The 27,936-nt window shown below is 41.4% G+C and overlaps 1 protein-coding gene across 1 annotated transcript in view; it reads right to left on the minus strand.

Moving 5' to 3' along the window:
• DAGLB (diacylglycerol lipase beta) overlaps positions 1–27,936 on the minus strand; it is a gene marked incomplete in the record, with an annotated part of 1,624,905 nt that overhangs the window by 13,185 nt on the left and 1,583,784 nt on the right. Inside the window, 1 exon segment of the mRNA XM_044078626.1 lies at positions 24,955–25,208. Coding sequence (XP_043934561.1) covers positions 24,955–25,208 — 254 coding nt within the window.

Below are 27,936 nucleotides of genomic sequence, written 5' to 3' on the forward strand. Positions count from 1 at the left end.
TTAATTTTCTGGGTCCTGTCTGTGAGCCAGCTGGCTATCCACCAGGTGACATATGGGATTGTACCCAACCTCTTGAGTTGGTCAACAATGCCTAATTGAGGTATTGTGTCAAATGCCTTGCCCAGTGTGAACGAATGTGCCTTCATCCATTGGTTTTTGTGACCTTCTCAAAGAAGTTTACTAGATTTAGCAGACATGATCTGCCCTTGATGAAACCAAACTGGGTTGGGTCCAGTGTCTGGAGATTTACTATATTTCTATTGATTATCTCCATGATAATTCTTTCCATGGCTTTACATATAGGACTAGTGAGACTTATGGGTCTGTAGATGGCCCACCTTTGTGCAGAGGGATGACTGTTGCATTTCTCCATTCATGAGGCATGAAGCCTGTTTGGAGGCTACAGTTAAACAGTAATTCCAGAGGCCCTGATAGGTCAAGTTTCAGCTATTTAGAAGGCATTCTAGGATATTGTCTTGGTCCATTGATGCAGTGTTCTTGATCTTAGAGAGAAGAGAGCATTAAGGACCTGTTCCCTAGTGATAGTAGGGGGAGTTATATTTGATATTTCCTGAGGGAAGGTTGAGGGGGAGAGAGAAGTAAAGCTGGAGCTGAATGTATCAGCCAGGAGGTTTGCTATATCTTCTGGCTCAAAATACGTGGCTCTATTTACAATGAGCTCTGCACACAATTGCATATTGCCTTTGAGGTTGCAGACATAGCTAAATAATGCTCTGTGGTTGGCCTTGGCCTGGGTTGCCAAACATAGCTCAAATTTGGCTTTGGTAGACTTTATTTGCTCTCTGAGTTATTTGTTTAGTTTGATAAGAGTGCTTTTATCCTGCTGGGTGTTGCACCTCCTAATTGTTGCCATGATTTTCTTCCTCCTGTTATATAGATTTTCTGATTCCACCAGGGTGGCTTGCTTTTTGAGTTAGTTCTGTACATCTTCCTGGTGGGTACAGCAGCCTCTATGCAGCTATTAACATGCTTGTTTTTGTACAGGGTTTCTGTGAACATTTCTGCATAGGTGGAAGTGTTCACAGGGTTTATGTGGGTTTGAAATGTTGCCATGTTCTCACTTAATTGCAGGAGGTTAGCCTTAGAATAATTCCTGAATATTCAAGGTTTAGTTGGGGGTCCAGGTTTTATTTTTACTTCAAAGGAGACCATTTTCTTGTCTGACCTTACCAGGGAAGGCATTAAAGTAGGGGGTGTGCAGCATTCTCCCATATTGATGAGGACCAGATCCAGTATGGTTGCACCCCTGGTTGGTGTACTGACTATCTGCACCAGGGAGTTTGTGTTTACAAAATCCAGGAATCTCTGTACCTATGTGTTTGGTGTTGTATAGGATTCCCTGTTAATAGTGGGGTAATTAAAGTCACCCATGAATACGTAATTGGGTTGGATGGTTAGTGTTTCTAACATGTTTATCTACATGATATGGGTTTCCTGGGACATAGAGGGGGGAACTACAGCTTGCAAGGAAGTGGTATTGGATTTTACCTGTGGTGGTTTGAACATGGACCAACTCAAGTGAATTGTCCTGTTTGACCAGCCTTGAAGAATATTTATTTTTGATGGAAATAGAAACACCTCCACCTTTAGTCCCAGGCTGTGAAGTAGCTGGCCTAAATGTGTGGAAGGCATTACATCCTTGCTCTGTTGGTATGCTCTGTGCGGCTTTAAACCATGTTTCAGTGACCGCACAGACATCAGCATTCTCTAGGGTGAAGAAAGCTTCTAGGGAGTTGAGTTTTTTGTTTAGACTTCTAGCATTGAGCAGTAATACCTTTAGATTTTCTTGGTTTTGATTTGCTATGTTGGAAGTACTTTCAGTATGGCATTGCCTAAAAAAGGCACTATGGGGGAAGACAATGTTTTATCTAATATTCAAAAATCTAGAGGGAAGAGGTGCAGACCATTCCTGGCAAAGCAGTGTGGTCTGTTGACCATCTCCGTCCATGCTGACAAATACTGCAATAATATTGAAAAAAAGGGGTCACTGATGTGATTGTACATGTGGTAGCAAGGCAGCCCACCTGGCAAAAGAGCAGAAGGCCATAATAGGCTCTTGCAAGAGTCATTGTTAACAGACAGAGAGCAGTATTTGACATCTCTGTGTGGGAGAGAAGACAGTTCAATTATCCATAGTGGAGTACTGGACTTGGGTGCCTGACTGCACAGGTCACCTTGAATATCAGCTGGAGATGCTCCAGGTAGGATGGACCATTACATGTAGTGCTATCTGTACTATCTGTCTGACTCAGGACCATACACATAACAAGCATTGCTTCTTTGTTGTTACAAGGACTTCAGGACTGAACCTATGCCATCAGTTTTGAGGAATGTTAACTACAGATTTTCCATAGCACTCTGTTATAAATGTTTACCTAAATTGGCCTGTGAAGGGTTGAAGGCCTTACTCTGCAAGATTAAGGTTCACACAAATATAGTTTTGAAAAAATCCTACATAAATGGTACTCATTTTGCACAGGCCTAAAAATGCAGCCATATTACAGCAGGCTTATATCTTCATTTCATATTTCAAATTTTACACACAGTTTCAGTAAATGCAGTTTCAATAGAAAGGAATGTTTCAGTGAAGGATACAAAAGAGCTCAGTAAAATACTTTTCAGGCCAAAGCACTGATAAGAATGAGATGTGCTAACAGAGTGTCCGTAACATTTGGTACCAAAACAGAACTTGTTTAGATACTACAAGGCCTGGAAACCAAGGTTAAAATGCTGTGAAGGACTTGTAGGAAATTTACAGCATTTGTTATTATAAGAAAGACTTTCTAAACAGAAGTCAGATATTCAGAAGACTAAGTACAGAGGTCACTTCAAATGTCCAGCAGTTCAGCTATTCAGAAGTCAGTTTGGAAGTCCAGAAACTATGGAAAGCAGTTTGTCTTAACTCCCCTATTACAGGGGAAAGAAACAATTCCAAGTTCAGACTTTAAAGTTACCAAGGACAGTATAATTCATTCTTCAGAGTTAAAGAAGTCCAAGAGTATTCAGTCTGGGTCAGATCTTCAGTACTATTATTTGAGACTGTATCAGTATGAGACTTGTTTAGATATTGTTGGATTACTATTATCTACCTCGGGTCTATATCACTTCAGTTAAGATTCACTAAAGCAAACCTGATTTCATCGACCCCAAACCAATGAACTTCACTTCTGCGAATGTTCCCTTCGAAAAATAATTTCACCAGGGAAAGAAAGCACTTGGCCACCACCACAATGGAACAAGCACCAAAGTATGTCAAACCCACCCAAGTGGGGGGCTGCACCCCCACAACCCCTTAACTATGTATATCAACTCTGAGATCGCACTACAGTGGGGAAAAGGGCAAAGTTGTACTGTTGGCCAACTGCTTCCTTACCCTACTTAAATCTTTCGTGGAAGTGAAGTTTGGTGGTTTGGGGTCAATGAAGTCAGGTTCGCTTAAGTGAATCTTTGACAAATTGCTACAGACCCATCTACCTCCATTGTATACTGCTACTATAGCAATAACCCACGCCTGGGTGTGGGTAATGCTAAATTTACCCACGGTTGGCGTGGTTTGGTCCCGAGGGCTCCGCCCTCGGGACCAAACAAAGCCAACCGTGGGTAAATTTAGCATTACCCACACCCAGAAGTGGGTTATTGCTATTATACCATGACATTATTTAAGAAAAGAAACTATTACTTTTCTTAAATAATGGCATAGTATAATGCCTGTTTACTGCCCTTCCGCAGATGTCTGGCATCTGCGGTAGTTCTGATGTACTGCGCCTGCGCAGTACATCAGAGTTGTAGCAAAGCAACGAGAAAGCAAGATCTCCGTTGCTTTTTATGTTGCTATGTTAAATGAGTTTAACATAGCGAGACAGTTTTAAAATAAGCAACGGAGATGTCCGTTGCTTATTTTAACGGTCTCGCTATGTTAAACTCATTTAACATAGCTAAACACTAAAAAAGCAACGGAGATCTTGCTTTCCGTTGCTTTTAAACATTGTTCGCTATGTTAAATGGGTTTAACATGAGACAGTTAAAATAAGCAACGGAGATCTCCGTTGCTTATTTTAAAGCTGTCTCGCTATGTTAAACCCATTTAACATAGCGAGACAGTGTTTTAAAAAAACGAGTTATACTAATGGAAAAAAGTCCGGGCAACCGGACCTTTCTCCATTAGTATAACTCGATTTACAACGGGCACGCTGGCCAATCAGCGTGCACGTTTTGGGGGGGGTCATGGTATAATACACAATAAACCACCTTTATCAAGCCTTCATCGATTAGTGCTTTTTATTCTGAAAGGTACAGGAACATTTGGCACATACAGGAAAAGCTGAAATATTTGGTACGTGTTCAATACAGCTCCAGGTAATTAAAAGAAAAGATATTTATGTCAGTTCCTACAAGTTATATATTTGGATAAGCTTGTATGTTTTCACGTGTGTCGTGTTGTCTGGTTCCTGTACTATGGATGTAAGCATGCCTGCTGTTGGGAAACTGTCTGGGCCCAGTGATGACTGCAGCCAAATCCCAGCACAGTTGAGGATCATGGTGGCAGTGGTGGACATAAGAAATGTGATGGCCATATCCCCTCCCCCTTCAATGGGTACAGTACCTGTGTAACCCACCCTTAGTCCTGGGATGCCACAGCAAAACAGGATGTGGCCTACATAGCAGCACAAGCAAGAGCCCTCATCTACATCAACCTTGGTTGCCATCAGCTCAGCTGAGTGTAAGGAAGATTGCAGGGTTCTGCATACTGATTGCTGGTCACACCACAGTTACCACCATCTCCTGATCTGGATGTCTCTATGACCACTACTTAGTGTTTGTGCAGGGCAGTTATACAGGGACAGGTAGAAGTCAATGTAGCAGTAACTGAGCTGGTCAGGGTTATTGGTGTGGTCTGCATGTAAACTGATTTATGCAGCATAATGGAAAGTCAATGTACGAAGTATGTATGGTGGAGATGTCCCTGTGTAGCTAACCATCATGGCCACCACTCTTCTCATGGTCAGTCCACCTCCACCTTTTGTGGGGAAGCCCAAAACTGAGGGGGGACATTGTCTAGGTCCTGTAGCACTTCCTTCACACCACCATCAATTATTGAAGATACTGTGGGATGCTGCGGAAGTAGACATGGACATGACATCTGTGGTGAGACGATGTATAGCACATCCCGCCATTCATGCTAATGAAACAATCCAACCTCTATGCATGCTGTGAATCATGCCTGCAACCCTCCCAGGAGAGGGTGCCCCCTCTGGTCAGGGATATACAGAATTGGCACAGTGACCTCCTACAGGTGCTGTAGACCTTTCCAGCAGATCTCAGCAGAGCATTAAAATATCTGCTGGAGATGTGCCCTTTCGCATACACACAAAACATACATTAGCACTATCAACCGCTTGACCAACTACAAGACAGTGGGGACACCCGCCCCCTCTGTGACTAATGTCCCCACAGTCACATTAATCCACAACTCCAGCCCATTAAATACACTGCCCATTGTTGACACTTGTCACTGTGGCAGTCCTCACCTGTGCATATGATGGCAATTATACTCTGCCCTGAGTACTTTGCTAACAAGGCAGCCTGTGTCTGATATACAGTGTGGCCACTCTTTGCATAGTACAGCACAGCCTGGGTATATTATGGCATGCATCAGTTTAACTGTTGTATATTATATTTAATCTAGCCTACAGTTATGAATCTGACACTGCCTCTTAGCCAGTGCCATAACATACTATGCCTGCCTGCACCTTGACAATTTCCCTCCCTGCAGTGGTCTCCTCCATAGGCTTCTCGTCATACACCTCTTGACTCCAGGACTGCCTCTTCCTGAATGTATCTCCTCTACTTTACCTATTTGTGTAGCAATATGTTAAGCAACATTGCTCAGAATGAAAATACTTTACTGCATGCTTCAGGGTGATAATTCAGGGCATCCCTGAAGACAGCTGAACAGTGTAAGCAGGCCTTAAGCAGTCCAAACACACACTCAGCAATAATTTGTGTCCGTCACAGGGCAGTGTTTTATACATTCTCTGCCAAGGTCTGGGAGTTTCTTATTGGATCATTAGTTATGCTTCCATGACATATCCTCAGATATCTCAGACATGAGAGTGACATCAGCAGCAGTAAAACAGTATCTGTGGGCAGCAAGCTATGTCCTTTTTTGAGGCAGAACTTACACAGGAGTGTATTATATATCAGATTACAGGCTACTGTTTGGAATGGCTGCTGGGAACAATTAATTCCAGAACTGTTCTCACAGCAGCGGGTCCAAATAGGGAGATGATAAAAATCAGCAAGCAAAGGAGAGTTGTACTGCTGGAACTGAATTCGTCCTAAAGTCTTGGTGAGTACCTTCGCGGGGTAGACCCTGTTTTTACAAAATCTCACCAAGACGACACTGATATATAAACAGTATTTTATACAGCATACATCATGGATAAAAGTAGGTTAAAAAATAAAAAAGACATCTGGATGTGCAAGTCCCAGGATAAAAAAAATGCCCAATCCTCATAGGTGCACTGGTGCCAGGACTGGAAAAAAATAACAGTGTAGAATCCTCAAGACATGGAAACATTCCTGCAATGGGGTTAGGCCAGACTCAAGGAGAGGATGACCCCCCTGTTCTAGAAGGAAGTCGTAGTCCACAAAAAACACAAAACTGACAAGCCAAAAAACAACCATAAAGATGATAGAGTGGTCTACTGAGGATTCTTCTTTTTCTTTCGGCTATTCTGGTTAGGAGTCGCCACAGTGGATCATCTATTTCCATTTCTTACCTCTGCATCTTGCTCTGTCACACCAGCCACCTGCATGTCCTCTCTCACACCATTTATAAACCTTATCTAAGGCTTTCCTCTTTTCCTCTTACCTGGTAGCTGGACTACTGAGGATAAGAAAGAAATGATGTACTGTTACTATTATGCAAGAAGCCCAGAATATCTGGATAGAAAATATAAAAAAAGATTATGAGAGAAATTAGAGTAAAGAAAAATATTTGCACAAGAAAAACTGTCAAAAGCTTCAAATACAAATTTTTGTTCAGGAATGTTAAAGAAACCAGCGCACTATCACTACATGTAGCTAAAGAGGGTAAAGAATATAAATGTAGCTTTATGGTACTAGAGATTTTGCATAGTACCAAGAGAGGAGATGACATAAATAATAGAACAGAATCTGGTGAACAGAAATGGATTTTGCACTTTCAAGCTGATAAACCTCCTGGTTTAAACAAGAGTTTCCCTGAAACCCTTCCTTAAAGCATGGCCATTAAAGCATTCAGCTCTCTTTTAATATTTTATCACATATGTTTCAATAGTCCATCTTTTATTATTTTTTACTATTGTATTTACCAGTTTTAAGTACATATTGTTCATTTAGTCTGTTTTATTCATTTTTTTTAACAATCTATATATTCTACAGATGTATTTTATCACATGGCTTTTAGCTATGATGCACATTTTATCTGATTTTTGATTGGATGTTTTAGTTAGTGTTTAAAAATGTAACTGCTATTCTATCTTTGTTGGTATGATGAAGCGGATGTTATTCCAAGAAAGCGCTTACCTACTACAATAAAGGACATATTGATTTTCACTGCTGTGTGGAACCAGATTATTTTTATTTTTCTTGTAGATTCATGAAATACATTACATGGACCAAGAAACCTTGGGCTGTTTGGAAAAAGATGCAAATTAGGAAGTGCGAAAATACAAAGAACAAAATGAGATTTTTGAAAGGTTATAAGAAAGAAATATGGACATGGGAAGACAGAGAGAGATATGATATGGTGCAATATTTATGCAAAGGAGAAAGACAAAGTAATCAAGTAAAAAAACAGTAACTCCAAAGACATTTGAAGATAAATACAGGCAAAGGTATCCAGATTAGGAAAATTTCACAATACAAAAAATAAGATCACTAAGGGGGAACATAGAACAGAATATCAGCAAAGCAGAAGTTGAAGTTATGGAATAACTGTGAAGTGAAGGATGTAGTGTAGAAAGTCTAACACAGGTTATGTCACAGCATAATGATAAAATGATTCCACAAATTAAAGAGAAACAGGAGGAACGGGAGACATCTGAAGAAGAACTATGGACATGGGAAAGAAAAAGTGATTTAATATGGAGCAACATTTATGCAAAGGAGTAAGCAAAACTAATCAATATAAAAAAAGCAGCACCAAAGACATTTGAAGAGAAATAAGAAAAAAGCATCCCGATATGGAAAGTTTTACAATACATAAAATAAGAAAACAAAGGGGGAAGTAGAAAAGAGGATTAGTAATGGAGAAGTTAAAGAAATAGAGACTGAAGTTATGAATTACATGTGAAGTGAGGGATTTAGTGCAGAAAATTCAACTTTGGTAACATCACAGCATGAAAGAACAATAATTCCCCAAATTAAGGAGAAACCTGTGGAGCAGAAAGCATCTGATCAGCTGCCATATGGAGATACTCAGTTCAGTAAGAAACCAGTCCAAAAGTTCAGTTGGAGTTGCACAGCAAGGGAAAGAGCAGGAAACGGTGAAAACTCTGACACAGCCAACGTTGTGGAGTGATAGGATTCTGAGATCTTATATGAAAGAGCAACAGATGACACAGGATGAAGCTGAAGAGAATATGTCATAGGAAGATATTCTGTAACTGTCTGTAGAATGCCCGCAGGAAATGGATTACAAAGAAAGTGTCCTTAATTTAGAAGAAAATGATCTAAGGAAAGAGTTGCTTGATTTAATAGAGATAGATAGACATATTAAGAACAATGAAAGAAATAGATCACAGAAAGTCATTAAGACCCAAAATGTTAGAAGTTTGATAAAACAAATGAACACTGTAAACAAGACTATTCACAGAAATTCATGTGATATAGCAGAAGTAAATAAATATATTACTGTGCAGCTAAATTAATAAGAGAGAAAGTCTTACCACAAAAACTCAGGGCAGTAAGGGAAAGGAAAGGGAGGAAATGAAATGCCATCATGAGAGTATCAAATAGAGAAAACTATAAAGCAATTAAGACAAGAAATGTCACTATTAGAAAAATGTCATTATTAGAAAAGTACAAAAAGGGAATAGATCAACAAAAATACTTTTGAGTGACAGACATGATAAAAACAACATGCAGTATCAAAACAGACTATGATCTATCACACACTACTGCAAACAGTAAACTAAAGATATTAGCACAGGCAAAAAAAAAACTTAGAAGATGTGCAGATAACCATAAAGGAAAAGTACAAAATAAGCAATTAATTTATGACCCCCCCCCCCAAAAAAAATGTTTTATAGGGAATTGGGAAACAAGGCAAAAAGAACAGAAATACCACAAAAAAAGACACCTTTATGAAGACCCTGTGGAACATAACAAAGATGGTGAATGGATAGAAGATGTAAAAGAATCAGTAAGAAGTTCAAATGTACAGTATATGAAATGGGATGAAGCAACTGCCAGAGAAACTGAAACAAAATTAAGAAAAACTCCTAACTGGAAAACCCTAGTACCTAACTTCTTGCTAAAATTATTAGTAGCTTTACAGTAAGATATAGCCCTGAGTAAAAACTATTTATATGTGCATCCCAAATAGCCACCAACCTGGTTAACAGGAAAAACGATACTCTTCCTTAGGAGTGAACCTACAAGCTACCCTAAGAACTATAAACCAACAGCATTGCATATAGGAACTCTTCCTTGTTAATGTGAAAAAGTATATTAGGATCCTTTCTGATTCATGTTAACAACTGAAAAGCATTTTCAAAGTATATTTCATAGTACTCTACAACTGTGCAACTGTACTAAGCAGATATTCTTTTCAACAAATTTAACTTAAACTGGTGTCTGAAATAACTACAAGACACGGTGCAAATTAAAGTAGGAGTACTTAGCAAACTAAAGGTCAGCATAATTATAAGTAAATGCTGTGGTAAATGGATCTAGCCACTAAGTCACAGCTAAATATTTTGGAATGCATCACATTTACTTAATAGCAGTGCAACATTTTATAATTTGTCATAAGTAAATTGTTATATTTAAATAAACAAGTAGAATTTAAAGAATACATGGAAGGTGTTCTTGTAATATATGTTTTAATTCATACAACTGAATTTTAAGCAGTTTTTTAAAGCATTAACCCTTACAGGAGAGTGTTATTATTAGAGGGAAAGAATTACACCTTACAGTGTTTATATGTCTCTATTTTATGTATCAGAACATACTCACAAGATCAGATCCAGAACCCCAAGCAGAAGGCAACTGTCATAATGGCATGAAAAAGCTATATTGGATTACCACTGGCAAAAAGTGTGGAAAATAATGTCAAATAGATAGACTTGGCATTGTACAGCACTGGATGCTGTGGTATAGTCAATGGTGAAAAGTGCAAGTGTGGTTTTAGTACTGTAAAACACCTCCTCCTGGTCCCTGCATATCAGTCCATCTGTAAATTACTACAATGTCTGAACTACTGAAGTTGATAAGTTTCAGCACTGACATAAGAAATTATCAAAAACCCTGCACATCTGAATACGCATTAGTCATTACTGTTTTTGTGAACTAGTTCATAGGTTAATAGTTACATATTAGACTAAAGACCACAAGTGACTTTATAAACCTAGCCGTGCAATGCAACCCAACAATGTCTCTTTGTATCATGGGCATTTATTAGGCGGGAGTATGTCAGGAAGTTTCTAGAGGTTATGTGGGGGGGTATGTTACTTTGGGCATTGCTCTTTGTCTCTGCCTGGAGACCTGGGGTGAATTTCTGATCTCCCATCCACTAGTCAAAGTTACACTTAAATAGGGTTAGGGACGGACTCTTCACATGGATAGGGAACCTGTCCCAGAGTACAGGGATCCTTTGAGACACATCTATCTTGCCAACATGACTTATGTATGTCACAAGCAAAATTTAAATCCTTGGATCTAGTGGTCCTGATGCTGTTCATTTTGCTGATGTGCAAATGGTCCATCAGAGGTGTATCCAAGGATGCCAGGCATAGATCAGCTCAGCTCAGTAACCTGTAGGAGACAAGAGTATAATTATAGGGCTTTAAGGTGATCTGTATAGGACAATGTGTTTACACCATGGATTCTCCTGGTAAGGAACATCTATGGGCATTCCAACTGTCACATATGTTTTGGTCAGGTACATCCCAAAGGGGGCATTACACTTAATGATGGGTCTGATAAGGGCTGAATAAAGTGACACTGACTTCTTTGGACCTGAATGCCATGCACTTATTTATGAGTTGGGCAACATAGAATGACGTTCTTACTACCTTGGCCACAGGCCATATTACTGTCAATATATATTCCCAGATCCCTGGCTACTGGGTCAACTCTTGACGATGCCTTTTTAATGGAGTAATTAGCCTGGGTGTCAGTTTTCCTGAAAAGCACTATAATGCATTTCTTGGCACTGAGTTTTAGTCCATGACATTAGCACCAGCCATTTTGCTGTGTCAGATCCTCTTGTAAGATGTTTACGTTGGGGGCAGTCTAGGATAGCTCCCAATTTGCAGTCATTTACAAACTTGATCAGCTAAAGACCCTTAACATTAGCCTTTACCTCTGAGAAGTAGAAACCAAATAGGAGCGGTCCTAGCATGCAGCCCTGCAGTATCTCACTGGTGATCGGTCTTTTAGTGGAGGTGGTATCACCAATCCTGACTTCTAGGGTCCTCTCTGTGAGTTTGTCAACTATACCCAAATGTGGTATTATACTGAATGCCTTAGCCAGGCTCAGGTACTGTTTTGCCCTCATCCATTGCCTTGTTGACCTTCTCAAAGAAATCCACCGGGCTTAATAGGCACGATCTTCCCCTGACAAAGCCAAACTGGTTTGGGTCTAGTGTCTTAAGGTTGCCTATGTATTTGCTGATCATTTCCATGATAATTTGTTCCATGGCTTTGCATATTAGACAAGTCAGACTAATAGATTTGTAGTTTCTGGAATTGGTTGATGGTCCACCCTTGTGAAGCGTGACATTCATTGCAGTACTCCATTCTCACTTTACAAAGCCTGTTTTGAGGCTATAGGTGAAAAGTGACTCAAGTGGTCCCAATAAGTCATGTTTTCAGCTATTTAGAAGATTTCCCTGGATATTGTCACTGAGACTGTGATTTTGGCCTTAGTGAGCACTGCCATGACCTGTTCCCTGTTAACAGTTAAAGAGGATTATGTGGGTGAAGTCTGAGCTGAATTTGTCAGCCAGCAGATTCGCTATATCACTCTGCTTACTGATGGTGGCACCACTGACCACCAGTTTGGCACATTGCTGTGTGCTGCCTTTAAAGTTTTGGACATAGCTGTAGAAGGTCTTTAGCCTGTGAAGCTATCTTGACCTCGTAATTTGCCTTGTTGGACTTGATTAGTTCTCTTAGGTTCCTGTTTAGTGTTTTTTTACGCTAAAAGAAATGCACAGTATTGTGAGCACAGACTCTCTAAATACTCAAATAAAGGTTGCAAAATGAAGACAAGATCAGAGAATACAATGGAGAATAATAGTAGGATGACAACACTACACAACGTGATGCAACTCCTGAAGATACACTGGACCAGGTAAGAAATGTCCAACTTTTATATTCCTGTAGCTCCATAAATTAAATAACAACAGTAGCTGCAAGCACTTTCAGCACTAAAAAGAATGCAGTGTTGAGGAAAGCTGCTTGAATAAAGACATATGAAGCACAGAAACACTGATGAAATACTTAAATGAGAGAGTAGGTTCACAATGGAGAGAGACCTGTGGGAAGATCTAAATCTCCTAGAGTTTTACATTTTAGAGTATGAAAATTTTAGCACAAAATAAATTATCATTTGATACATATGCACAGCACAGATTACCTCCAGTGAAAATAAATTCAGGGACTGGGATTTTACCAGGTGATAAAGTAAATCAACTCCAAGACAAAGTTAGAGTCTCATTTTAGAATACATTACAACTGGACAGAGAATTTTGGATGCATACATTTACATTAAAACAATAAATGGACAATTTCAAAGAGCTGGACAGCCAATAATTATACGATCAGTTTACTTTCTATAGTAGGGGAGGTAAACTGCAAAACTGAGAAGAGTAATAATTCAAAATGTGTTAAGAGGAAAGAGAAGAAGGAATAAAAATAAGAAAGAAGAGAAAGGACATGGAGGACAGATAACAGAAAATGAACGAGGGCAGATGAAGTGAATGTGAAACACATGGTTTTAACTACAAGGGAAAAGGAAATAAATGCTGAAAATATGGTAGCTCATGGTAAGACACTAAATAATGACGTGGTGGTGACGAAACAAAGAGCTTTAAGCAAGGGGATAAGGAAATAAGTACTGAAAAGTAATAGTTTCTGACAAGCATATGAATAAAAGTAAATATAGGTTCGTAGGAGGTACTAGGTTATCGGCCCAACGGCCTATGCAAGCCTAGCCAACAAGGTTCCCTGGCTTACGCCACCCAAGAAAGTTATTTTCCTGTGCCACTGATGAGCAGACACACAGAAGTGATCCCTGGGGTGTATTTCCAATTTTCCATCCACTCATCAAGATTTTTCTTGAAGAGTGCTAATGAAGAACTTTGCTTGACATAGATGGGTAGCCTGTTCCAGAGTATGGTAAGTCTCTGGGATAGGAATCTATCCCTCCAGCATGTCCTGTTTATTGTGGTGACAATGTTTAGGTCCCTAGAGCATGTAGCTTGGAGGGATTGGGATTTCTTTAGGTGTAGCATGTCCAACAGCTCTGGGTTTGACATAGCTTTATATGTTAGGCAGAGATCACCTCTGAGTAGGCGATATGCTACGGAGTAAAGCTGGAGTTTTTTGAGGTGGTCAGTGTAGGGCATTTGTTTGAGTCCAGTAATCCTCTTTGTGAGGTACTTCTGTGGCCTTTCCAGCTGCTGCAGATGTCTTGTGAGGTACATTCCAAAAGGGGCATTGTGCCATGAGGTGTGCCATGTAGAAGGACTTCCTGACTACTGTGGCGATGTGACTATCAAAAGAGAGACTACTGTCCACCTGGATCCCAAGGTCTCGTATCACGCATTCGGTGTTAAGTAGATTGCTGCCTATGTGGTAGTTCATGGGTACAGGGTTTTTACCAAAGGGGATGAACTGCACTTTTTGGCATTGAGCTTGAGGCCATGGCTCTGACACCAGGCATCTGTCTCAGAGAGGCCCTTCTGTAGGATGTTCACATAATTTGGGGACTTGACTATGGCTCCTAGTTTGCAGTCATCTGCGAACTTCGTTAGCCAGAGGCCTTCTATGTTAGCCTGTACTTCAGAGAAGTAGATACCAAACAGGAGCGGTCCCAGGACGGAACCCTGTGGTACTCCACTTGTCACTGGTTTGAGGTCAGATTTGGAGTCTGCAACTTTTACAGTGTGGGTTCCGTCAGTGAGCCAGTTGGCAACCCATTTTGTGACATAGGGATTTATGCCTAGTTTATTGAGTTTAGCTATAATTCCAGAATGGGGGATGGTGTCGAAAGCCTTGGCGAGGTCAAGATAGGCTGTGTGAACCACTTTACCCTCATCTATGGCTTTGGTGACTGCCTCAAAGAAGTCGATCAGGTTCAGGAGGCATGATCTGCCTTTCACAAACCCGAACTGGGTGGGATCCAGAGTTTGGAGGTTACCAATGTCTTTGTTTATGAGTTCCATGATGATACCTTCCATGGCTTTGCAGACCAGGCTCGTCAGGCTAATAGGTCTATAGCTCCCGGGATCAGTGGTGGCTCCCCCTTTGTGGAGAGGGATAACTGTTGCTGTGTGCCATTCAGTGGGCACAAAGCCTGATACGAGGCTATTATTGAACATGGTGCTTAAGTGGGGAGCCAGTTCATTCTGAAGTTCATGTAAAACGCAGCCTGGGATGTTGTCCGGTCCCATGGATGCTGTGTTTTTGGCTTTAGAGAGTGCAGCTTTCACCTGCGTAGTTGTGATTACAGGGACTCTGCATTCTTCCTGTATAGATATGGGCCTTTTAGGGAGTGAGGGGGGGGGGGTAAAGTTAGCACTGAACCTATCTGCCAGGAAGTTGGCAATATCAGTTGGTTCTGTAATTTTCATGCCTTTGAGTTGTAACTCAGAGCAGATCTGGGTGTTGCCATTGAGATTCTTGACATAGCTATAGAATGCTTTGTGGTTGTCCTTGGAATTAGTGGCAATTTTATTTTCGTAGCTAGCTTTGGAGGATCCTATAAGGGATCTCAGCTTCTTACTGAGGCTGACCAGGGAGCTCCTCCACTCATGGGATTTTACTCTCTTTTGCAACAGTTTCTTCCTTCTGTTGTACAGTTTGTTTATGGCAGGGGACCACCAGATTGGCTTCCTTTTTTAGGAGGATAGCATCTTGGTTCTGTTTGGGATAGCACGATCCATGCGCTCATGTAGGTGCTTATAGAGTGCATTTGTGTAGGATTCAGCAGTTGTAACTGTATTGTCCATCTGCACGGGTGTCATGAAGTTCACTACTTCTGTCTTAAGAAGCATGAAGTTGGCTTTGGAGAAATTTCTTACTGTGGTTTCCTTAATGGGGGGTGGGGGTGGGATGTGGATATCAAGGGTGATTAGCTTATGGTCGGATCGGACCAACGAGGAGTTGACTTCAGGTGTGGAACACCGGTCACTCATGTTGGTAATGACTAGGTCTAGGATATTGTTGCCCCTGGTGGGGGTGTGGATAAGTTGATCTAGGGCATTGGAGTTTATGAATTCCAGAAAGCGTTGCGCTAAGGAGTTAGTACAGGAGTAGTTTTCCCAGTTAATGGTGGGGTAGTTGAAGTCGCCCATTATTAGGGTGTTTGGTTGAACCCTAATATTTTCCAGTACATCAAGAAAAGAGGAGTGGGAATCTTGGGGCATGGTGGGGGATCTGTAGCAAGCTACAATTTGGATTGCAGTTTTGCCAAGAGTTGGTTGCACTTGGATAACCTTGGATGCATTATGCTGAGCAACTAGCCTGGAGGTGTGGATATCCTTAATGAATATGGACACTCCCCCACCTTTGGTGTTTCGGTCCAGATTAGATGGCCGAAAAGTGTGGTATGAGTTATAGCCTGGTAGTGCAGGGGTGCTCTCTGGAGCCTTGAACCAGGTCTCAGTCACTGCACAGATATCGATGTTCTCCATTTTAAGGAGTGCCTCGAGTGAGTGCATTTTGAAATTTAGACTTCTAGCACTGAGTAGCATTACCCTCAGTTTTTGCTTACCTGTTCCTGTTATGGTGGTGAATTTGTTACTTGAACCCTGCCTAAAAAAGGCACTATAGGGGCAGCAAGAGCCTTAGCCAGTATCCGGAATCCTAGGGGCGACAGGTGCAGGCCATCTGTGGCAAAGCATCATGGTCTGTCAACCATGTCATCCCAAGCAGGCAGATACTGGATCCCCTTTGAATGACACCAGAAGCTTAGCCAATTGTTGAAATCAATCATTTTGCCCTTGTACTGCGGTACCATTCTGGGCGATGGCAGAATGCTACTCAGGGCCAGGATCATACCTGCCCGGGCTACAAGATCGCAGAGCTCTTCCATGTCTCTTTTCATGTAGTCCAGGGAGGTACTTCTCAGGTCACTCACACCAACATGGACAATGACAGAGTCCTATTTGTACTTGTTGTGGAGTGACCTGAGTGCGTGGGTTATGTGGCGGATCCTGGCACCCGACAGGCAGCTGACAGTAACCTCTCCTTGTTTAGCCTGGTGAGTGGGACATCAGTGTGCCTGACTATAGAGTCAACTATGACTAGTGTGTTGGGTATGTTGTTTTGCCTTATTGGCTGTGTTTGAGTGGCACACTGAATCTGTGGGCTATGTGTCATTTGGGTTGTGTTGGGGGATGGAGGTTGCTTGTGTTTCTGCTTTGGAGGTCTCTGTTGCTTAGGCAGATTATTATTGAGAACCTCCGCGAATGTTTTTGAGTTTCTATGTGTGGATTTTGGTGGTGTAGACGTAGTGAGACTTTGTGATGAGTGTGATGTGGTGCAAATGTTTACCTTCTCCTCATGACTGTCAGATTCAGTCTTGGTTGGTGAGAGCTTTACCTCCAGTTTGGCTAGATAAGTGCATCTCTCACAGGTTGTAGTGTTGGGTGGTAGGAGAAGAGGGTTGTCTGTGTACATGAGGCAATTTCTACATTGCCTCAAGATGCCCAGATTCATCAGATAGACAGGGGAGAACATTGGGAGCTGACCCTTGGACATGCCTGAATAAAAAATATTTTCCTCTAGATAAGTGAGGAAAGTGAGTACAAGAGCTGTTTTTCTCAATGCCAGTGAGAAAAGTAAGTACAAAAGATAAAATAATGGTACATATAAAGGTAAAACAATGGTAAGAATGCAAAACGAACACTACAAAGAGTCGAGATACAGAGTGAAGATGGAGAAGAACAAACATTTTATCAACAAGAATATAAAGTAACAGATGTAAAGAAAAAAAGTTCAGTAGGGCTGAGAAACATATCAAAAATGTAAATATAGGGGGTGAACAACAAAAGGAAGCAGGAGTTTAAATGGAAAATGATGAGTGACAATTATAGAAATAATTGCAAAAGAAAGAAATGTATCTCTCCTATTGCCTGCAACAGAATGTCAACATGTAAACAGTAGATGACTAGAATGATAAACCAGCAGTTATCATGAAAAAGGCTCAGTGTTGATCAAGCATTTCAATGTTACTCACATAAACAGCTTAAGTACTAAACAAAATACAGGTGTGTCATCTTATTGAAATAAAAAGGGGGGGGGACTGCCAAGAGCAACAAGACCACAGAACCGAACAACTAAATTCAGTGCCACTTCAACAACACATCCTACACAGCAGGGAGTGAAACTAATCTAATAATCATATTACTATTCCATGGAAGAGAGGCGGTGATGACTTTGGTGGAATAAAACATCACAAAGTTTTCCAGTTACAAAAAGCTATTAAAACATTACTGTGACAAACAGAAAAGAAGGCTCAACCTTACTCTCATGACATGATGATCATTCAGTATAATATGTTAAATGAAGAAAAAATAAGTAAAGACTCCATTGCAAAATTAGTGAGTCTCACATATAGGCACCCCACTGGCAACCATGTCAATGTATACTAAGAGAGGACCTAAAGTTTTTTTGGTAATGAGCTCAAATTGCTACTTTAAAACCAATTATGGGTAACATGGGCTGTTTGATGAGATTAACCCCACAGGTATTATCTGTGATATCAGTTACCAATATTTAACTAGTATCCCTGTTGCTGAACAATTGTAACAGTGGAGTTTTTTTGGGGGGAAGAGGGGCCAAGATTTTTTGGGGAAGAAGAGCAGAGATTTTGCAGTCAGTGGCCTTTTCTTATATGAGAAGACAGCTTGTCATCCTGGTGTGTTTACATTAAGTGAACCAACAAAGACAGGGGTGGCAGCAGACATACAACAACTCTGGGTTTGGACACGTGTATCCTGTACTTAATGTTGCTGCATGTCCATTGTTTTGGAAGGCTAGACAGTGCAGGCATAAATAAGACTGCCTGAAACCTGAAGTATGACTTTAAATAGATTTATTTTATTTATTTACTTAACATTTGCTTACTGGGAAAGTCCGACTGGGACAGAGCCCATTTTCAGTGGCGGTCTGGGGAGAAATGCTGCAGATACATGTCTTTGGAATATGGGAGGAAACCAGAGCACTCAGAGGAAACCCATACAAATGCAGCGAGGACATGCAGAGTCCGCACAGAAGGCACCCCAGCCGAGAATCGAACCAGAGAACTTCTTACTTTGAGGTGACAATGCTAATCGCTGCACCACTACGCCACCTAGATAAAAATTGACAGAAGATCATCTACTTAGACAAAGTGTGGTCTTTCAAAAATTCACTACAAACTGTATACCAACCTATCACAACTCACTGAAAGGACTCCTCATTTTTGTGATCCTGTGGTAATGTTACTACAGCTGGTACACAAACTGTAAACATTGCTGCAAAACAACCAAAGTTCAAGCCAGATCTAGCAAATGCTGAATTTGTTTACATTTTGTTGCCATGTTTCAGATATAAGACAAAAACAACATATTATACATTATATATATATATATATATATATATATATATATATATATATATATATATATATATATATATATATATGTGATCAACTCTGAGGTCACAACATCATGGAGAAAGAGGAAAACTGTGTTACATTGGTAATTGGACCTTCCAAGCAAAAGCCAAGCAGTCAAACTGGTGACACACAAATGGGTGACAATCACTTGTGTTTCACGGACAAGCCATGCTTCCAACACAAACATACACAGTGTAGATCAGTGACCAACATCTAATGCAAAAACAATACATGGAGAATGAAAAATGTCAAAACCAATTGAAAATGCCAGTATAAGCTATGAAGCACTGCTTCTCTTATGGCACACAGAAAACATAAAAAAAAACCCATTAAATATATAGATCCATGGGAAATGCAACAAAATTCAGCTAAATGAAATGTATTCACAACATTCACAATAAAAACACAGCCAAAGGAAAACACAGATCACATCTCTTAGTTAATGGCTGAACAATTACATTAAGTGTACAGGATTAAGGCTATTAGCCATTAACAAGCTTCATCGTGTACTCCAGGGTTTCATTCTCTCACCCTCTATTTGCCTAATATTGTTGTAAGTCACTTAACCAGACAGTTGTCCTTGGCTGAGAATGAAAAAAGTTTTAAGTGGATCAGTGCTCTACCCAGGCTAACAAATTCAAATATATATATCAAATGAACATAACATACTTTATTGCATGCCACCCATCAAGTCTCACAAAAAGCAAGATAGAACCAGAACATTTTCATGTGAATAGGAAAACAAGCAGACATTGAACTACTGATTATGTGTCATACATCTCAGAAAATCTGACATTGCTGCTCTTCATTAGCAAGCAACAAAATTATGCTGTAGGAGGTGGGGGCAAAAGACCCACACACTCCTCTTTATTTTATATACTAACTTTATGGTCACACAACCATGGGGAAAGGGCAACATAACATAAAAATAATGGCTCAGCAGATCTTCTAAAGATCACTACACCATTAATGACAGCTTGTGAGTATACAGAAACTCAACCATCTAGTTATGATAAGGTGAAACTGCTCATTTCACATACAATATAATTACATGCTCCCAAAATACTGCCTGCTTCTACCAATACAAAATATATCATGACATAAGGTATTCCCAGGAATGCTATCCTACTATCACCTATGTGGTCAAAATAGCCTAGTTTAAAGACATCTGACTAACTGCTCCATTCCAGAAAACCAGTAAGTACATGCACACCTGATACATGTCCGTAAGACTACACTCCTACAAAACATGCATCCAAGTGAGTTCATAGGTAGGTACTAGGCTATCTGCCTGAAGGCATTTATAAGCCTAGCTGGAATGTGTTGGCTTTCACCACCCCCTTAGATTAGTTCCCTGTGCCTCTGTCCAGCAGAGCCATTGTAGTGATCTCTGGGGTAAACTTTCTGTTTCCCATCCACTTGTCAAGGTTTCTCTTGAAGAGGGTTAGCGAGGAGCTCTGCCTAATGTAGATTGGAATCTTGTTCCAGAGCATGGGAAGTCTCTGGGACAGGAATCTATCCCTCCAGCACGTCCAATTTATTGTTGTGGTGAGGTTTAGATCCCTGGAGCATGTGGCTCGAGGGGATATGGTTTTCTTTAGGTGGAGCATGTCCATCAATTCTGGGTTGGACATGGCCTTGTATGTCAGGCAGAAATCACCTTTGAGTAGGCGGTATGCAACTGAGTACAGCTGGAGTTTCTTCAGTCGAGCTTTATAGGGCAGCTGCTTGAGGCCAGTGATCCTCTTGGTGAGGTACTTCTGTGGTCTTTCCAGTTGTTGCAGGTGTCTTGTAAGGTACATCCCAAATGGGGCATTGTACTCTATTTTGGGTCTGATGAGTGATGCGTAGAGGGGCCCAATGACCTCTTTCGATTTGGATGCAAACCCTTTTGTGATTAGGTGGGCCACATAGAATGATTTTCTAACCACTTTGGCAATGTGATTATCAAAGGAGAGGTTACTATCTACTTGGGTCCCCAGATCCCTTATTACGTCTTCCGTATTTAGGGGGCTACCACCTATGTGATAGTTTGTGGGTACTTTGTTTTTTCCAAAGGGGGTGACTATGCACTTTTTGGCATTTAGCTTGAGGCCATGGTTTTGACACCAGGTATCTGTCTCAGTGAGACCCTTTTGGAGGATGTCTGTGTCAGCCGGAGAGTCAATTATAGCCCCTAGTTTGCAGTCGTCTGTGAACTTGGTCAGCCCTAGTCCTCCTGTGCTTGTCTGTACCTTTGTGAAGTATATGCCGAACAGGAGGGGTCCTAGAACTGAGCCCTGAGGAACGCCACTTGTAACCGGTTTAGAGTCAGACCTAGCTCTCGCAACTCTTACCATGTGGGTTCTGTCTATGAGCCAGTTGGCAACTTATCTCATGATGTAGGGGTTTATGTTCAAGCTGGTGAGCTTGTCTATAATACCTGAGTGGGGAATGGTGTCAAAGGCCTTTGTGAGGTCTAGGTAGGCTGTGTGGACAACCTTTCCCTCGCCTATAGCCTTGGTAACTGTCTCAAAGAAGTCCACCAGGTTTAGGAGGCATGATCTGCCCTTAACAAAGCCGAACTGGGTAGGGTCCAGTGTTTGGAGGTTCCCAATGTCTCTGTTAATGAGATCCATGATGATGCATCCATAGCTTTGCAGACCAAGCTGGTCAGGCTTATAGGGTGATAGTTCCTGGGGTCCGTTGTGGCTCCACCTTTGTGGAGCAGAATAACCATTGCTGTGCGCCACTCTGTGGGCAAACAACCTGTGGAGAGGCTGAGTTTAAACAGTGTGTTTAGGGTCAGGGGTTAGTTCATATTTGAGCTTGTGTCGAACGCAGCCTGGGACACCATCCGGTCCCATTGATGCTGTGTTTTTGGCTTTGGAGAGGGCTGTTTTAACCCAATTGTCTTTGATTTCAGGGGCATTACATTCTTCTGGTATAGTTATGGGCCCTTTTGGAGGTGAGAGGGGGGGTGAAGTTTTCACTGAACATGTCTGCCAGGATGTTGGCTATATGGGTCAGTTCAGTGTATTTTGTGCCATTCTGCACTAGCTCCGAGCAGATCTGAGAATTGCCACTTAGATTCTTGACATAGCTAAAGAATGCCTTGTGGCTATCTTTGGAGTCCATGGCAATTTTTCTTTCAAAGCTAGCTTTGGATGATTTTACGAGGGAACATAGTTTCTTGCTGATACTGATTAGTGATGTCTTCCCTTCTTGGGATTTTACTCTTTTCTGTACTAGTTTCCTCCTTCTATTGTACAGCTTGTTTATGGCAGGGGTTCACCAGACTGGTTTCCTTTTCTTGGAGGAGTGAGTCTTGGTTTTGTTTGGGATAGCACGATCCATGCATTCTTGTAGGTGCCCGTAGAGTGCTTGGGTAAAGGATTTTGCAGCTTGGACAGCATTATCCTTTAGCATGGGGGTTTTGAAACTTCCCACCTCGGTCTTAAGTAACGTGAAGTTTGCTTTTGAAAAGTTTTTCACGGTTGTTTCTTTGACCAGGGGTGGTGGCGGAATGTGGATATCCAGAGTGATTACTTTATGGTCATATCTAACCAATGAGGGGTTGACATCTAGTGTGAAACACCGGTCGCCCATGTTGGTGATGACCAGGTCCAATATGTTGTCACCTCTAGTGGGGGTGTTGACCAGTTGATTCAGGGTGTTTTGAGTTTATAAATTCTAGGAAATGTTGGGCAAGGGAATTTGCACTTGAGTAGTTCTCCCAGTTAATGTTTGGGTAATTGAAATCATCCAATATCAGGGTGTTTGGTAGGACCTTTATGTTTCCCAGTTTTTTGTGTGGAGTGGGGGTCCTGGGACATGGTGGGTGAGCTGTAGTAAGCTATAATTTGAATAGCAGTTTTGCCCATTGTTAGTTGCACGTGGATGATCTCTGAAGCATTGTGCTGTGCCACTAACCTGGAGGTGTGGGTATCCTTGATGAATATGGATACTCTCCCGCCTTTTGTATTTCGGACCGGGTTTTGTGGTCGAAATGTATGGTATGAGTTGTGGCCTGGTAGTGCTGGGGTGCTCTCTGGAGCCTTAAACCGGGTTTCTGTTACTGCACATATATCAATTTTCTCCATAATGAGGAGTGGCTCGAGTGCATGCATTTTGAGGTTTAGACTTCAGGCATTGAGTAGCATTACCCTCAGTTTTTTGTTACTTGTGCTATTTATGGCGGTGGATTTGTCTTTTGAGCCTTGCCAAAAAAGGCACTATGGGGGTGGCAAGAGCCTTGGCCAGTATTCGAAAGTCTAAGGGTGACACGTGCAAACCATCTCTAGCCAAGCAGCGTGGTTTGTCGAGCATGTCATCCCAGGCTGACAGACACTGGATCCCCTTTGAATAACACCAGAAGCTTAGCCAATTGTTGAAATTGATAATTGTTTTTCTATACCGTGGTATCATTCTCGGTGAGGGCAGGATACTACTCAGGGTCAGGGTCACACCGGCCTGGGCTACATGATCAGAGAGCTCTTCCATGTCTCTTTTCATAAAGTCCAGGGAGGTACGGCTCAGATCATTCACGCCAACATGGACAATGACAGAGTCATATTTGTACTTGTTCTGGAGTGACCTGAGTGCTTGTGTTATGTGGCGGATCCTGGCACCTGACAGGCAGCTAAGAGTAACCTTCTCTTTGTTCAGCCTAGTGCGTGGGACGTCAGTGTGCCTGACTATAGAGTCACCTATTACTAGTGTGTTGAGTATGTTATTTTGCCTTAAGGGCTGTAATTGCGTGGCACACTGGTTTTGTGAAGTATGTGTTTCATGGTTTGTGTTGGGGGGGGGTGGAGGTTGCTTGGATGTCTGCTTTGGAGATCTCTGTTGCTTTTGCAGATTTTTATTTAGAGCCTCTGAGTATGTTTTCGTGTATTTATGTTTTTTTTTTGCCGGTGCTGGTTTCATAAGTCTATGTGAGACTGGTGGTGTGATGCAAGTAATTCCCTTCTCCTCTTGACGGCCTGGTCCAGTCTTGGGTTGAGAGAGCTTAGCCTCCAGTTTGGCTGTATAATTGCATCTCTCGCTTAGTGTTTGGTGGAAGGAGGACAGGGTTGTCTGTGTACATGAGGCAATTGTAACATTGTCTCAAAATGCCCAGATACACCAGTTGGACCGGAGAGTACACCTGAAACTACACTTTGGACATGCCTGGATAAGTACAGTGAACTGTTTTACTGATTGGCTGGTAAGGTCGAATAGAGAGCCTTGTCCTTCTCTACAGTATAGGGGGGGGGTCTAGTGCTAAGGTTTTTTAGTGCTTGCTATGAGTTTTGAGCAAGTGCAGGGATGAGAACTGAATGGTTTGAGTGCTTAAGTTGAAAGTTTGTCTAGTTCCAAGGGAAAAATTGAGGAGTAGACTTTGTGGAGCCGGGAATAGTTACACCTTAACTAACCGGTGCTGCCCGGTGTGCAAAACCTCGCAAATGCGGGCTTTACAGCAAGGAAATGAAAGAGAGAAATTAGCCCAAAATGGCCAATAAACTACTAATTTCTGGGCTGAAACCACTCCTCCAGGGACAGATAGGCTGCTCAAAGCTCCCTCTCTCACAGTAAACAGAAAAATGTCCTTCTATCCAAGTAAGGTATGGGCAAACACAGAAACTTGTAACACAGCCCTGAATTCAGCACTAACCTGAAAACTGGACTATGCTAGCTTAGAAAGGCAGGAAAACAAGTATATATATATATTTTTTTTTCCAGAAAATCAAGCAGATACAATCAAAACAACACTTTAAATGCACAGAAATGGCTATCACACGAGTGTGTAGCCTACAACAGTTAAACAGGTAATTTAAGCACAAAAACGACTTTGTGCGAGTGTTCCTGCTTACCTTCCTGTACTGCCTTCTTCAGTGATGTGAATGATCCTTCCAGGGGGGTACAGAGGCTGATGATGACTAGACATTGATGAAGGTGATACATCAGGTGAAGAGCTGTAGGAATTTGAGTTCTGACCAGATAGACTCTGCTCTGCAAGTAGTGGCTGGGACAGAGTTTCATTTGAAATGCCACTTAGTTCAGATGGGAAGTCATCTGGGTTTCCTCCAAATACCTCATACCAACATCCTCTTAGAAGTATCTTGTACTATGAAAAGAGGAGTAGCATCAGATGGAGACTTCTTTTTTTAATAATAAACAACAGTCAAGTATTGATAACAGGAAAAAGTGTTTAAGGACTTGCAGCAATAAATAACTATTCAAAGTGAAATATTTGCTTCTATGTGGTACTTTTCACACATTTTTAACTACACTATGTCCATTAATATTAGGTGCTTTTAAAATTACAATAGCAGGATGCCACATGCAGTGAATTACCTTAACTGTCAATAAATGAACATTTCAGTCAGCTGCTGCCTAAATAAATTTACATAGTTTTACAGGTTCCTCTGTCAGAAAAATTAGCAAACTGGTTGAAGGCTAAGAACTGCTTGTGAGCTTCATCCTGTAATCTTGGGATTGATTCTTTCAGTCTGCAACTGTAATGTGTGCAACTTGCAGCAAATCACCATCAGGAACTCCTCCCAGGTCAATTATGAAAACAGACACTTAAGACTAACGAGCTTACTCAGTTAAATACATACAAAAAGCTGTGACCTACAGTCCCTATACAAATTAGTTCGGTGTACACATTGTCACTGTAAAGCTAGTCGAAGCAATCAATCAATCTAATGGAACTAAAAATAGTAATCCACACTAACGGTGATTTAAAAGCATATATTCTGTGGAACAGTGAGAATTACAGAGGACAAGTCAAAAGCATTACAGTATAACTGCAGCACAAACAATAACAGGATGTCATTTATTTTTGTAGAGATGCAAATTTGTTTTGGGGGGGATCAGTGATCTCAGATGCTGACATGGTCACCCTTAGTAGTCATATGCATCCCAGAATCAAGTTCCCTATCTGGCTGAATGAAAGACCTTCACCTCGTCTCCCACAGACATCACAACAACTGCAGAGTGCATGGCTATCCCCTGGTGTGAGGAATCAGGAGTGGCCACGGCCAAGCCATCCACCAGTGGCTGAGGAACAACGGAGGCCTGACTGATACCCAAAGACTTTGTCAACTTTCTTCTTACTGCCGACAAGAAAAGGTAAAACCACTGGGACCGGTAGCTGCTGCACAGGTTAAGACAAGAATGAGACCACAAAGACGCACACATGAGCCTGAATGAGTCAATAAAGGTAAATTAGAGGGCAAGTGGTTTGAGGTAAGTAAACCACTGACAGTTCCCCACAAGCACAATATTCTGCCTTTCTGCTCTCAACACACAAAATCAGAAGCAAAATTTTGTTTAAAAAAAAAAAAAAAAAAAAAAAAACCAGAAGAAAAAAATTAGATGAAAAGTTCAGTTGAGCAATCACAGACCAAAATCATCAACTCCCTTTTCCCCATTTCTACAGGGGGTCTAGGTGTTACATCAGCTCTCATCATCTCTCTCAGTTCAGTGCCGCTCTCCTACTTTCTTTCACAGTCATGGCTCGCTGCTGCAGATCTTCTGTTACACCAGTCATCTATCTCTTTGCTGGACGCCCTTGTTTCCTCTTACCTTCTTCCTGTTTATCTTCTTCACCAGATTTTTTTCCTTTACTGCACATGTGCCTAAACCACCATAATCTGGTCTCTTTGACCTTCTCTATAACTGGCACTTGAGCTTCTGCTCCGATGTCTTCATTTCTTCGTCTGTCCCGCACTGTGCATCCTACCACCCATCACAGGCATTTCATCTCTATCACGTCTAGCTTCCTCAATTGCTGTGCCTTTACTGCCCAGTTTTCTGTGTCATACAGTAGAAAATGTTGCTCCACTGTTTTGTACATTTTACTTTTCAGCTTATTTAGCATTCTTCCGTCATATACTACCCCTGATACTCTATGCAAGTTGGCTGCACTCCCTCTAATTCTAGCTCTCACCTCTTAATTCAGACTCCCCTTCTCCTCAACCATCCCTTCAAGGTACTTGAAGCTGCTAACTTGTTCCCTATTTCCTGCCATTACAATTGTCTTATCTGTGCTCTTGTTTCATCCCATGTGCTTTTAACTTGCAATCCATTTCCCTAACTATTGTTGAAGTTCTTGCTCAGATTCTGCCTGAAATCCCACATTGTCTGTATACTGCAACTTTATTGGTCTGTCCCCTCCAACCTGTTTACTAATGTAGTCCAACACTAGTGTGAATAGCAGTGGTCTCAGAGCTGATCCCTGATGCACACCCATTCCCACTGGGAACCCCTCTGTGAGACCAAAACTTTGCACTTGTGTCACATAGCCTGCACTAATTTTACCAGTGTTTTTGGGACTTCAAACCATCACAGGACTGGTCAAATTAGCTATCTTGAGACCCTGTCATATGCTTTCTCCATGCCTAGGAATGCCCATTTGGAGTCTTTCCTCATCTCTAGCTTCTTCTCAACTATCTGTCTCACGGCAATCATCTGATTCATTGTGCTGCATCCTAATCTGAATCTGAACTGCTCGTCTCCCAATTTAATTTCTAGTACTCCATGTATTCATTTATCAATCACCTTTTCATGCAGTATGACAAGAGTTTAATGCCTCTATACTGCCCACAACTGTGAATGTCCCCTTTATTCTAGTACATTAGCACTAGCATGCTTATCCTCCAGCCATTTGGGAAATGCCTCTCTCTTCATATTGCTAAGAGTAACCCACAGAAAACATTTGTCTAACTTGCCCAACAACTTTATCATATCTGCCATGACCTCATGTGAGCCTGGTGACTTCCTTGACTTCGTTTTCCTTACTTCTATTCTCACTTCTTTTAGGGTGGGCTCTTCTTTTATTGTAGGCT

Source organism: Protopterus annectens, chromosome 1.part1 (genome assembly GCF_019279795.1).
Source record: "Protopterus annectens isolate FY-2018-M chromosome 1.part1, PAN1.0, whole genome shotgun sequence".
Lineage (NCBI taxonomy): Eukaryota > Metazoa > Chordata > Ceratodontiformes > Protopteridae > Protopterus > Protopterus annectens.